This window comes from Canis lupus, chromosome 9, assembly GCF_011100685.1.
Source record: "Canis lupus familiaris isolate Mischka breed German Shepherd chromosome 9, alternate assembly UU_Cfam_GSD_1.0, whole genome shotgun sequence".
Lineage (NCBI taxonomy): Eukaryota > Metazoa > Chordata > Mammalia > Carnivora > Canidae > Canis > Canis lupus.
Window position 1 is genome coordinate 44072411 of NC_049230.1, and position 15042 is coordinate 44087452.

General features: G+C 37.1%; 1 protein-coding gene across 32 annotated transcripts in view; it reads left to right on the forward strand.

Annotated features, from left to right (window-relative positions):
• Nucleotides 1-15042, forward strand: part of EFCAB5 (EF-hand calcium binding domain 5) — a 181311-nt gene that overhangs the window by 136012 nt on the left and 30257 nt on the right. For 30 of the 32 annotated variants that reach the window (XR_005364730.1, XR_005364727.1, XR_005364726.1 and 27 more), the window contains 3 exons: nt 10113-10402; nt 11950-12119; nt 12600-12828. Coding sequence is in view for 23 of the 32 variants with exons in the window: in XM_038548378.1 (XP_038404306.1) it covers nt 10113-10402; nt 11950-12119; nt 12600-12828 (689 nt within the window). In the remaining 9 variants the exon portion in view is untranslated. Of the gene's footprint in view, nt 1-10112; nt 10403-11949; nt 12120-12599; nt 12829-13260; nt 13387-15042 lie in introns of those variants that run through there. The other 2 variants (XM_038548398.1, XM_038548399.1) reach the window with 2 other exon arrangements.

Genomic DNA, 15042 nt, shown 5'->3' on the forward strand with positions numbered 1-15042 from the left:
ATTTGCCTTTCTCTGTCTGATTTCACGCAGCATGATGGCTTCAAGATCCATCCACAACAGCACTCCATCTTTTTTCATGATTGAATAACATTCCAGTATGTGCATGTGTGTGCGCATGTGTGTCTATGTGTGTGTGTCTGTGTGCATTTAGGAATCACATTTTCTTTATCCATTCATTCACTGATGGACACTTAGAGCTTTTTTTCATATCTTGCCTATTGTGAATAATTCTGCAATGAACATGGTGGTACAGATATCTCTTCGAGAGAGTGATTTCATTTCTTTCCAGTAGATATTCAGAAGTGGAATTGCTAGATAATATGGCAATTCTATTTTTAATGTTTTGAGGAAACTCCATACTGTTTTTCTTAGTGGTTATACCAATTTACATTCTTTACATTTTCTCCACATCCTTGCCAACACTTGTTATCTCTTGTCTTTTTGATACTAGACATTCTGACAGGTGTGAGATATCTCATTGTAGTTTTGATTTGCATTTATCTAATTGCTAGTGATGTTGAGCATCTTTTCATGTACTTTTTCAGTCATTTGCATGTCTTTGGAAATATGTTCAGTATCTTTGCCTATTTTTTAATGTCTTGTTTTGGTTGTTGTTGCTTAACTATATGAGTTCCTTATGTATTTTGGATATTAACCCCTTATCAGATGTATGATTTACAAGTATTATCTCCTATTCTTTAGGTTTCCTTTTCATTTTGTTGTGCAGAAACCTTTAGTTTCAGGTATTCCCACTTACTTACTTTTGCTTTTGTTACTTTTGTTGTACGGCTGTAATTTTAAAAATAGAAAAATAATAAGTGTTGGCAAGGATATAGAGAAGCCGGAACGCTCATGCACTGCTGATAGGAAGTGTAGAAAATGGCAGAGCTAACAGGAGTGGAATATGTTGTAGAGTGCTTTGTCCAAGACCCTAATGTTAAATAGTTATATTACTTTTGTACCTAGCTACCCTCATTCTTAGGGTTTAAAATATCCAAAACATTTCTCAGTTCTGTCTATTTTCTCTCTTTGTTGTATCTCTCTGCCTCTACAAGGTTTGATTCACCTCTCAAGTGCAGCTGGCTTGCAAGTTTCTCCTGGGTTTAATAATTTAACCACTTAATTCTCCTTAATGACTTCTCCTAAACTTCATTTTTCTCTTCTGATCAATACTTCCCAATCAAAAGTTACTAAAATTATTTTTCCAGTATAATAAATTTCCTCATTCATTTGATTAGATTCCAGTATAAATTATTTTGCTTTCCATTGGGTTTAAAGATTTATCTGGTGACTTTTACATACTAGATTTCCAATTCTTAAAGTATATGGTGCATGATAAAAAGAATGATCAGGGTTAGTTAGGTTTTCAACTCTTTCAAAAATTATGTGTTCATTGATCTTTGAATGTACCTAAGTTTATCAATTGTCATGTGTTTTTCATTCACTATGTCTTTTGCAAACTTTATACTACACTACTTGTCATAAACTGCATCCAAAGCACGAAGTTTCAAAGGACACAATGAAGTGGTTTCCACTTATTATTTCATAATACAGAACTGTGTTCTATAGAGGAAAGAACACTACACAATGGTCAGGAGACCTGGGTTCCAGTACTGGATCTTTCACTTAATGGTCACATGACCAGGGGTGCCTGGATGGCTCAGCTGGCTAAGCATCTGCCTTCAGCTCAGGTCATCATCCCAGGGTCCTGGAATCCATCTCAGTGTTGGGCTCTCTGCTCAGTAGGGAGTCTCCTTCTTCTCCCTCTGCATCCCCCCAAAATAAATAAATAAAATCTTTTTAAAAATGGTCACATGACCGAAGGCAGGTTACTGAATCTCAACAGAAGCACCTGTCCTCATTTGTAAAAGATAGCAGTTAGATGTGACAATTTCTAGAATTTAAGAAATCTGAGGATATATTATATTATATATATTATATAAATATTATAAGGAAGTTCCAATACATATTACTGAAGTACAGCAATAGGTTAGATGTGACAATTTCTAGAATTTAAGAAATCTGAGGATGATATTATAAGGAAGTTCCAATACATATTACTGAAGTACAGCAATAGGGATAGGTAGAAAGCATAAAATGTAATGAATTAAGCCCAGCAAATGAGAAGGAGGAAAGTAATGAGGAGGCACAATCTGCTGCCAGAAATAGATTTCTGCAAGCAGGAAGAACAAATTATTCTCTCCAAGGGTAGGCTTATACAAAATGACTTTCTCTAAACACATATTGGTAGCCACCTGGCCTAAGGGGATGATTGCTGAGTTGATGGCCATATGGAAGAAGAAAGGCAGATTTAGCTTCTATAAGAAAGGAAGAAAATTCTAAATTCAAACATTAGCTAATAATTGATCAGCAACTCTTCAAATAGCTCTTTGTTGTTGTTGTTGTTGTTGTTTGGTTTTACTCTACCCTTCTTATCTATTTCAGATTAAAAATTGGATAAAAATTAGAGGGAATAGGATAAAGTGACAGAATTAGGAATTTCTACAAATGTTTCTGCTGGTATCCTCAAAATGAAAGTTTTTTATAAGGAATGGGCAACTTGAAACTTTTAGCCAGTAATTTTCCCTTTTTATTCCTGTCTAATACAGCCTAATGTTCTGAGAAGAAATATCATATATAAAATGTGTAAAACATGTGATCTGTCTATACTGTAGAATTTAATGGACTGAATCACACTTTCTCCATTACTTGCCATGTAATAGCTATTAACATGTGTTGGATATATACACCCTTTAATTTTCTATTAAATTATAATATCTGTTTTTTATTTTTATTTATTTTTTATTTATGATAGGCACACAGTGAGAGAGAGAGAGAGAGAGGCAGAGACACAGGCAGAGGGAGAAGCAGGCTCCATGCACTGGGAGCCCGACGTGGGACTCAATCCCGGGTCTCCAGGATCATGCCCTGGGCCAAAGGCAGGCGCTAAACCGCTGCGCCACCCAGGGATCCCCTATAATATCTGTTTTAATACACAAATTTCTTTTTTCCTTAGTAGGCTCCACAGCCAGCATGGAGCCCAGCATGGGGCTTGAACTCATGACCCTGAGATCAAGACATGAACTAAAATTAACAGTTGGATGCTTAACCAACTGAGCCACCCAGGCACCCCTATATAAGTTTCTATCTAAGTAGAATTTTTAACTTTCTTAACATTAAAACATCTTGGTGATGCATTTTGTCTCCAAATTCTAGAAGTCTTAAACACTTGAAAACTACATTTGTTTAGAAAATCTCATTTAAAAACTGACATAGTGGTTTTTAAAGAAACTGAAAACTGGGCAAATAGTGTAAAACAACAGCTATTTCTTCACTCTGAAACAAGAAATCTACGAAACTCCTCAGTCTTTCCTTGATTGCCATAACCTATACATTTTTGAAGATTTTAGGCTGATTGTTTTTAGTATGTCCTCCTTTTAGGTTTGTCTTATGTTTCTTCATGATTAAATTCAGATTATTCACTTTTAGCAGTAATAACATGTAAGTGATGCTGTGTTCTTCTCATTAAATCTTAGAAGCCCCATGATATCTGTGGAGGCTCCTCAAAAAATTAAAAATAGGGATCCCTGGGTGGCTCAGTGGTTTGGAGCCTGCCTTTGGCCCAGGGCATGGTCTTGGAGTCCTGGGATGGAGTCCCACATCTGGCTCCCTGCATGGAGCCTGCTTCTCTCTCTGCCTCTCTCTCTCTCTCTGTGTCTCTCATGAATAAATAAATAAAATCTTTAAAAAAATTTTTTAAATTAAAAATTAAATTAAAAATTGCCGTACAATTGAGAAATTATGCTACTGGGTATTTACCCAACGATTACAAAAATACTAGTTCAAAAAGATATATGCACCTCTATGTTTATTGCAGCATTATTTACAGTAGCTAAACTATGGAAGCAGCCCAGGTGTCTGTTGATAGATGAATGGATATGGAAGATGGTATAAAAGCACACACACTTGACATACAGTGTAATATTACTCAGTCATAAAAAAGAATGAAATCTTGCCATTTGTAACAGCATGGATGGAACTAGAGAGTATAATGCTAAGTAAAATGGGCCAGAGGACAAATACCATAAGACTTCACTCATATGTGGAATTTAAGAAACAAAACAAAGGGAAAAAAAGAGACAAACCAAAAAACAGATTCTTGACCCTGGAGAACATACTGAGGACTACCAGAGTGGGGGTGGGTGAGTGAGGGGATGGATGAAATAGGTGAAGGGGATTAAAGCATACACTTATCTTGATGAGTATTGAGTAATATATGGAATTGTTGAATCACTGTATTGTATACCTGAAACTAATATAACACTGTATGTTAATTACACTGGAATTTTATTAAAAATGATATGTCAGTTCCTTCCATTTAAAAATTACTCTTTTCCCTTTGTAATTAATAAGTTTTTTGTGTTTGTATGTTGAAACCATAGAAATATTCTTTATTTTTTTTTCTTTTCTTAAGATTTTGTTTTTAAGTAATCCTTACACCCAGTGTGGGGCTTGAACTCACAACCCCAAGATCAAGTTGCACACTCTACCAACTGAGCCAGCCAGGCCCCCCAGAATCATTCCCTTTCTGGTCAAACCTTTTGTTCATTTATTATAACAATATGTATTCATGGTTTCCTATTTTATTCAATGGATTGTGATCCAACACTAACACTATTTATCCTAACATTCCTATTGTCCCAGTTTGACCAATGAGAGTCCTTTCAGCTTGGCTCCTGTGTCCTCTTCTTCCCTCGAACATTCTATTATGAAAAATTTCAGGGGCACCTGGGTGGCTCAGTTGGGTAAGCATCCAATTCTTGGTTTTGGCTCAGGTCATGATCTTGGGGTTGTGAAGTAAAGCCCATGCCAGGTTCTGTGCTTTCCCTTTCCCTCTGCCCCTCCTCCTAGTCATGTGTGCTCGCTTGTTCTCTCTCTAAAAAAAAAAAAATCTTTAAAATTTTTTCAAGTGTACAGCAAAACTGAATGAATTTTACAGTGACCATCTATATACCTACCATCTAGATTCTACCATTAACACTTTATTACACTTTAAAAGTTATCTATTTATTCATCTCTTTATCCCTCTATCCTTCTATTTCTCTTATTTTTGATACATTCCAAAATAAACTGCAGACATCAATAGATTCCTCCCTAAACACTTCAGCATTAATATCTTTAATTAGAGTCTGATATATGTTAACAGCTTTTTTTTTTTGAGGTAAAATTACAACAAAATACTTAATTTTTAGGTGTACATTCACTGAGTTTTGGCAAAGCATAACTTGTGCATCCAATATCCTTTTTAAGATATAGAATACAAAGTTCCCTCATGCCCCTTTCTTATGCAATCCCCATAACCCAATCCCCAAGACAACCACTCTTCTATTTGTTTTCCACTATAAATATGTCTTATCCCTTCTATTTCATATTTATGCAATCATTTATATATACCCTTTTGCTTAATGCTTCTTTCACTCAGCATATCCTTTTCTTGAGATTCTTAGATGTTGTTGCATGTACTAATAATTTGTTTCTTTTTCTTTTTTGAGTAGTATTCCATTATATGAATATACTATAGTTTGTGAGTCCATTCTCCAACTAATAGATAGACTGTTTCCTATTCTTGGCTATTATGAATAAAGATGCTATAAACAATCGTACAAATATTTTGTGCTAATATATGTTTTTATTTATTTTTAATAAATACCTAGAAGTAGGATTTCTGGGCTATAGGGTAGGTGTATTTTTAGTTATATAAGAAACTGCCAAACTGTTTTTGTGTCCTTTTAACATATACCCATTCTTCTTTGAACACCTCTTGTTTTGCACAATGAAATCTTCAAGATTCATCTTATATGTGCCCTGCTTTCACTCTGGAATCACCCATTTCTTTGAGGAACCCTGGTTTCCTTTAGTGGAGAATGGTATTTAGACGCCATGATCTTGGTTCTACACGTGTTTACTGCTCCCAGGTCACACTGCTTCTAAGTTTCTCCTGCAGAATATGTGTGTGTGTGTGTGTGTGTGTGTGTGTAAACATTTACACCTGTACATGTGTAAATATCTATTAATATTAAAAACCAGGGATGCCTGGGTGGCTCAGTGGTTGAGTGTCTGCCTTTGGCTCAGGGTGTGATCCCAGGATCCCGGATTGAGTCCCACATCGGGCTCCCTGCATGGAGCCTGCTTCTCCCTCTGCCTGTGTCTCTGCGTCTCTCTCTGTGTCTGTCATGAATAAATAAATAGTATTAAAAATATTAAAAACCATAAGTTCATGCCCATACTTCCTAGTTCAAAATAGTAACAGGGTTCATTCTAGTTTTCTCACTTTTTTTGTAGCTCCCTTCTTTTTTGCTTGTATTATTTATTTATTTATTTATTTATTTAGTATTTATTATTTATTTAATTTATTTAATCAGTCCCCCTGTATGGAACTAATCTCCCACCACACTGTCCTCTCCCCCCACACTGAGGTCCTGACTTCCCAAGTCAGGCTGTCCCTCCATTTGATGCCCTCCTAACTCTGCTCAGGACTAAATACCTCATGTGGATATCCTCTTCTTCCTGCTTGGGTTCTGATACCCCAAGCTAAACAACCTCTGCAGGGCCACCCTCTCCACTCAGATAGGCTGAAGATTGCCCTTTTACATGGGTAACATCCTTACCTGCTCAGGCTCTGACAACCCATGCCAAGTCACTTCCTGAACAATGCCCTCCTTACCCCACTGGATTCGGGTATCCTGCTCTGGGCCATCATGGCTTCCTTTGATCAGGAGGAAATGCTTACTTCACCCTGCCCTACCAATGGCCTAGGACCTAATTGTTCAAAAAGGAAAAGGAATAAAAGGAGAAGAAGAAGAAGAAGAAGAAGAAGAAGAAGAAGAAGAAGAAGAAGAAGAAGAAGAAGAAGAAGAAGAAATGGAAGAGGAAGAATCCACAAGTTACTTTTAATTTAATTCAAGACTATCAGTTAGGACCCTTTGAGTCCAAGTAATAGAAAACAAAAGTCCAACCATAAAAATGAGAAGCTTTCACATCACTTGCCATCAGGGAAATAAAAATCAAAACCACAATGAGATACCACCTCACACCAGTGAGAATGGGGGAAATTAACAAGGCAGAAAACCACAAATGTTGGAGAGGATGCGGAGAAAAGGGAACCCTCTTACACTGTTGGTGGGAATGTGAAATGGTGCAGCCACTCTGGAGAACTGTGTGGAGGTTCCTCAAAGAGTTAAAAATAGACCTGCCCTACGACCCAGCAATTGCACTGTTGGGGATTTATCCCAAAGATACAGATGCAATGAAACGCCGGGACACCTGCACCCCGATGTTTATAGCAGCAATGTCCACAATAGCCAAACTGTGGAAGGAGCCTCGGTGTCCATCGAAAGATGAACGGATAAAGAAGATGTGGTTTATGTATACAATGGAATATTACTCAGCCATTAGAAATGACAAATACCCACCATTTGCTTCAACGTGGATGGAACTGGAGGGTATTATGCTGAGTGAAGTAAGTCAGTCGGAGAAGGACAAACATTTATATGTTCTCATTCATTTGGGGAATATAAATAATAGTGAAAGGGAATAGAAGGGAAGGGAAAAGAAATGGGTAGGAAATATCAGAAAGGGAGACAGAACATAGACTCCTAACTCTGGGAGGCGAACTAGGGGTGGTGGAAGGGGAGGAGGGTGGGGGGTGGGGGTGAATGGGTGATGGGCACTGAGGGGGGCACTTGACGGGATGAGCACTGGGTGTTATTTTGTATGTTGGCAAATTGAACACCAATAAAAAATAAATTTATTATTAAAAAATAAAAAAAGAGAAGCTTTCATTGATAAGATTACTAAATGTACCAGGCAGTATTTGTTCATTGTCAAATAAATGGTATATAATGGCTGCTTGTCTTTCAAGGGAAGGAGAAACTAGTGGAAGACTTCTTCAGGAAGGAGAGATTTTGAAATTTAAACGAGAAGGGTGCATAACCTATGACATTAATTTATAAGTATCAAAGAAACTTGCACATGTGCACTAGGAGACATGTATAAAAATGCTCATAGCACTGTTCATAAGAGCAAAACACTGGAGACAACCTACATGCCCACTGACAGGAGAATAAAGCAGTGGTGGTATGCTTACAAAATGGCATAGTATATAGTGGTAAAAATGAATGAGTCACAGCTACAAGAACAACATGGATGATATGGTAACATAATGTAGAATAAAAAAGTAAATCCCAGGAAACTATGTATAGTATGATGTCCTTTTTCTGAAGTTTACAAATAGGCAAAACTAAACCACATATTGTTTAGGAGTACACACACAATAACACTATTGGGAAAATAAAAAGAAGAAAAAATAAAGCAAAAGCAAAATTTCAGGATATTGGTGGGAGTGTGGGGAGGTAGGGTATGGAACAAGGGCAGGACATGGAGGAAGATGTGTTATTGGTAACATTCAGGTTTGGTAGCACATTTGTAATTGTACAATTAAAAAAATAAAAGAGTTATGGATGCAGAAGTGGCAACACATTGTCAGGATCATAAGTAGAATGGAGATACTGGAGCAACTAATTTCTATACGGTATTATGGCTAGATATTATTGGAAAGTGGACTGGATCTGGATATGGTGAGACTTTTTCCCTTGTCTCTTTTTATTTATCTTTAATTTTTAAATTTCATATGGTTGACACACAATGTTACATTAGATTTGGGTGTACAACATAGCAATTCAGCTTCTCTATACATTATGCTATGCATACCTCAAGTGTAGATGTCATCTGTCACTGAATATGGTAGGACTTTGAACAAGGGAATTGCATAATGCAAATTGTGCTCTATTTTATTTTTTATTTTTGCATGCTGATATCTTTTTATTAGATATTGTTTGGAATAATTGGAAGGGTGTGTTTGATTATTTAAATGCTGTGATTAATTAAAGCCAGAAATTTGACTTATTGCCTTTGAGGTTCACTTGAGTTGTGTGATATTTATTTATTTATTTATTTATTTATTTATTTAAAAAATTTTTATTTGCATATAGCTGACACACAATGTTACATTAGTTTCAGGTGTACAACATAGTGATTCAACTTCTCTATTGGTTATGTTATGCTATCTATGCTCACCTCAAGTGCAGCCACCATCTGTCACCATACAACACTATCACCATATCATTGACTTTATTCCCTATGCTGTGCCTTTTATTCCTGTGACTTATTCATTTTATAACTAGAAGTCTGTATTTCCCACCCCCTTCACCCTTTCTGTCCATCCCCCAAGCTTCCTTTCCTCTGGCAACCATCATCAGTATGTTTTCTCTGTTTATAGGTCTGATTCTGCTTCTTGTTGCAAGTTACGTTTTAATTTGATTTTGTAAATATGTATTGAGCCTTACTCTTGGTCATTTAACTATGTAGTAAATGATTAATACTGGCTTGGGATTCTGGAAGTAGGAATGGAGAGGAGTGGCAGAAAGCTATATTACCAAAGGCTAACAGGATAGGATTAAGTGGCCTATTAGATATGGAAGGTAAAAAATAGGGAGGAGTCAAAGTTGACCCTGGGGTTTCACCTGGCTGAGTGTGGTAGAGTTTTGATGTTTTAAACAAAACAAAACAAAAAAATCAGAGGATACCTGGGTGGCTGTTGGTTAAGTGTCCAATTCTTGATTTTGGTTCAGGTCATGATCTCAGGGTTGGGAGGTCAAGCCCCAAATATGGCTCGGCATGGAGCCTTTTTAAGAGTCTCTCTTTCCCCTTCCTTCTGCCCCTCCCTCCACTCTCCTCTCCTTCTTCTTTTCTTTTCTTTTTTTCCTCTCTCTCCCACAAAAAAATTAAAAATAAAAAAACATAAACAGGGAAGATAACATAGGACTTCTTGAGCTCAATACAGGAAGTCATTGTACGATGCTCCATTGGACTTTGTTTTTTTTGTTTTGTTTTGTTTTTTCCGTTGGACTTTGAGATGCCTTTGATATACACCTGTTTTCCCATGGGGAGCAGTTGTTAGGGGCTTCAGTCAGAGATAAAAAGGGAATAAAAATTTCCCCCCATAGATAAATGAACTTTTGATTAGTTTTTAGTTTCATGTTTATGTCTTTTAGCTAAACTACACATCCAATTTCCAAAGCCACAACCTGATCAAGAAGTGAGACTGTCTTCAAAACAATTTCAGAAATACATAGAATTGGTTGTCTCTGAACTCAGGGGCAATGAAGATCATGTTCTGGAAAGTATTGTGGAGTTTCTGGTGAATACTTTAGAAAGGAGCCATACTGAGAATCTGAGGAATTGTGCCAGACGAAAGTGGCTATACCAAATCCAACATGCTGCAGAGACAAGTGGAGTATCCCTGGAGCCTGTGTACACTGAAACCTTTAAGGCCCTCACCCAGGTATGTTTCTCTAAAGTGATATATAAGAGGAAAAATTTCCCCATAGTAGGTAATATTCAATGGTTGCAAAGAGGTAGTACACTAAAGGCTATTTGAAAAAATCACTGGGTACCGCTATAGATGTTTTATTCATTCCAAAACATTACAATGATCCAATATCTAGGAAAGATGCAACAGGAATGATTGTAGGTTGGGAAGGTAGAAATAAAGAGGAAAGGTATAAAAGACAGAATCATGTCTTGAAATTTCTAATTTCATTTCTGCAGAAAGTCAAATAAAGCTTAGAGCAGAAAATAGACTAATATTGAAAAATACCAGTAAGGAGATGTGCAGGCAATTTAACCTACATTTCCCTTGTATGATGTTTTGGAAGTTGGTTTAGAAAGGAACTACATGAACCACAAAATCATTATAAAGTAGGATACAACACCACACAATATTTCATAGCACTGCTTAGAAACACGCTGATACTATTATAGAATCGTGTTACTTAAAATACATGACTCTGATGGGACCACTGCCCAGAGCTTTGCCATCCTCTCCTAAACTCCCAGCTGGCTGCTCCTCACAGGCAGAAACAGCATGGCTGTCTTCTACATATGTCACAAATTCCACTAGTCCAGGAAACCTGGAGTCATTCATCTCAGTTAAATTGCAGCACCTAATTAATGGACTCATTTACTGAATGGCTGAATTTTCTAATGTAGTTTGGAGTGGTGTGACCAGCAACAGAAGACAATCTAGAAAAAGAGGTATTATTTCAACTTGCTTTAGGGATTTGTGGTACATTTCTGTTAATTGTTCTATAGGTCTTTTATGTAGAAAAGAAAGACTAAAGGCAGAAGAAAAAACAGCATCAAAAGCAAACCCAAATATATAGAAAGAGAAGACAAATATCAAAGAAAGCATCTTTCCATGTCACCAACTTATGGACATGCTCAATATATGTGTTAACACACAGTATTGTTAATAACATAATATTTTGGGTACAGAGAATTTTCAGTTATTTTACTTAAAAATAGTAGTTGCAAAAAAATAGTGGTTGCATGAAGTCTGCAAGCTGGGGCCCCAAGAAATTTTTTCCTGACATAAATCAAATGTCATAGCTAAAATATGTTAAGAATTCCTTAAGAGCATTTTTTTCTACATTAACTTCATAATAGATGGTGAAAATCTACTTAAGAAATATGAGTGAAGTGAAGCCATATTCTTGCCCTAGTCCTCTAAAATAAATACTTTTGACTGAAGCTTAGACAATATGGCTATAGTTTAAAGGGATCCAAGTTTTAAACCTCTAAATCTGAGTAAGACTTGAAATTTTTTAATTTTTTTTTTAGTAAACCAGTCTAGTTGATATAATGTAAATTGATTCCACTCATTAAAATTCAGATTTGGGAGACAGCTGTGATGTCAGCCTTTTCCCCAACTATCCATGAAAGGTAATTATTGCAGTCAGATGTTCAAACAGGCTAATGAAGGGAGACATGATTAAAATAATAGTTATTTGACTATTGGCAAATACTATGGCCAGAAACATTTTGCCATAGGATGCTGAAGCCCATGGAAATAAGAAGATCTGTGCTCATATTTCCCTCTTAGAAGAAAACCTACTACTGCCTGATAGAGGGGAAGTTGTATTAAGGAACGTAGCTTGTACTTTAGATGATGCTCCATTTGTACTGAACAAAGTGCTCTACAGGGACATGAAGGGAATCAGGTAAGAATTTCTTGAGGAGGTTGGTTTTATCCTTCTAAAAGATAATTGCCTTTCCAAAGTAAACTAGTATTGAAATCCTAGTTAGCTGCCCAAGAGAGAAATGCCTCAGGTCACCAATGCTTCTAGAGTGGGAGGTGATGGGCTTCCAGTCTTGAATAATTTCACATGGTAATTTCTAGAGCTCAGTCCTAGGCTTTGATTTGCCATGCTGGGACTCTGCTTCACAATATCAGCTCAATTATTTCTGCCTGTTTTCTAAGTTATGTCTCTGGCATCCCATTTGTATATGTTTATTATGATCCAAACTTGTTTTAAAATCTTTTTTCAAGTCAGACTCTCCAAACTGGTAATTTCCTGAGTCCACTTCTCTGACATATAATTCCAATAATTATGAATGGAGAATTTATCTAATTTCTTGCACAGTTTCATCTAAAGCCTCCTCCTGTGCCTTTCTATCATCTTCATATTCCTCTTCCTCAGCTTTACAGTAGTGGATGAAGGTAAGCCAATACACGTCCCCCAAGTTCAGCACCATGGGAACGTCTTTTTCTGGAACCATTCCCTCAAGAAGAGTGATCAAAATGGATCATTCCTGGCCCTGCCTCTTCAGGATGCATACATGAGGATCTTTGGGGTCATGGCTGTGGACACCCTAAGAGATAAAAAAAAAATAAACATCTTTGTACCTCATGAGATCAGATTCTATCAGGTAAGTCATGGAGGAATTCTTCAAGAACAATGGTAGGATGGCCTCTCCCTCTATACTTTTTAAAAAGCCAAACCTAAAACCAGATAAGAGTAAAGCTATATATAGATAGAGTCATCATACTCGTCCCTGTTCACTGTGTATACCTAACAGTCTTCTGAAAGGTTCCCCATTACACGTGGAAGGGACTCTCAGCCTCAGGTATACATCTATGCTTCAGCCTTGTTGGGGAGGTTGTTAATATGTATCCCATTGCACTAATCATAGGAACAGCATTTTATGCTATAGGACTGAAATCCAACCATTAGACTACTAATTAAGATTTACTAAGTAGGAAGGAACCTTTAGAAGAGACATATTTGTGTTTTGTTAATAGGAGAACCTAGAAATCTTTTACTATTTTCACAAATACATTCCTATGGCTCTTGGTTTCAGTGTTAGGATTTTTGAGGATGAAGAATGAAGGAAAAAACTTGAATGTTTCTCGAGTATGCACATTTTCAAATTAGAGCACAAAAAGATAAGCACTTTTAAGACTATAACTGCACCGGGATCCCTGGGTGGTGCAGTGGTTTGGCGCCTGCCTTTGGCCCAGGGCGCGATCCTGGAGACCTGGGATCGAATCCCACGTCGGGCTCCCAGTGCATGGAGCCTGCTTCTCCCTCTGCCTGTGTCTCTGCCTCTCTCTCTCTCTCTCTCTCTCTCTCTGTGACTATCATAAATAAATAAAAATTTAAAAAAAAGACTACAACTGCACCATTTCTACAAGCGTTTTGATTTTATGAATAGAAATTGCAATGAAAGGGGATCCCTGGGTGGCGCAGCGGTTTGGCGCCTGCCTTTGGCCCAGGGCGCGATCCTGGAGACCCAGGATCGAATCCCACATCAGGCTCCCGGTGCATGGAGCCTGCTTCTCCCTCTGCCTATGTCTCTGCCTCTCTCTCTCTCTCTGTGACTATCATAAATAAATAAAAAAATTAAAAAAAAAAAAAGAAATTGCAATGAAGGAAGATTGAAAGCCTTCATGGAGGTGATAGCCTGAGATGTAGCAGCAATCAGGAACTTGCTGCTTTATCACTTGTTCCCTTCTAAGCCTCTGGCTCTTTATGTTTATTTCCATGATTTAAAATTTTCTCTTCCTGGGGCACCTGGGTGGCTTAGTAAGTTGAGTGTCTGACTATTGGTTTCAGCTCAGGTCATGATCTTGGGGTCATGAGATTACGCCGCACATCAGGTTCAGTGTCAAGTCTGCTCAAGATTCTCTCCTTATCCCTCTGCCTCTCTCTCTGCTTGTGCTCTCTCTTTCAAATAAATAAATAAATAAATAAATAAATAAATAAATAAATAAATAAATAAATAAAATATTTAAAAATAAAATTTTCTCTTCCCATTTACTGGATGTATAACTGAGAAAAGTGGTAGAACCTTTTTCTCTGGACATCTTTTTAATAATATGATTCACTCTCATCTGACATAAGAATGATATGAAGAAAAAAAAAGAATGATATGAAGATAATTAAAAGAAAACAAAGGAGTATGGAGTTATCAATATAGTCTTGTTAGAGAACATGTCAAAATGAATTTTAAATGGACTCTAGCTTCTGGGTTACCCTTAGATGGCTTGGGTCTATTATAAAATTCATATAGTTTTGAAGAATTTGTGGTTCCTAGAGTCTCTTGACAGTAGGATGACAGATGGGTTCTAAGGACTTACTATCCCTTCTCTGTGGAACAGACCCTCTTTGCGTCTATAAGAAGACTGTGTAACCTAGCATGTTGCAGGCCTTGGAACAGAGCACAGCCTGTACTACTGATCTGATGACAGAAGCCACATGAAGATCCAGACGTTAATATTTCATCATATCAGGGGAGCTCCTACCCATCTGCCCAAGGCTGGCATTAGTTCCTGGCTTTTAAATATTTTTCCTCATTTCAAACTTTATCTTATTCTTCTGACTCTATTCTCTGATAGTACATATCACAGATTTCATTGGATGATTATCAGGAAGCATAATAAGTTATATGGATCTTATAGTAGATCTCTCCTTACATCTTTGATTTCTTTTTTTTAAGATTTTATTTATTTATTTGAAAGAGAGAGTGACAGTGATAGAGCACGAGAGGTGAGGAGAGGTGAGGAGAGGGAGAAGCAGGCTCCCCACTGAGCAGGGAGCCTGATGTGGGGCTCCATCCTAGACCCCAGGATCATGACTTCCG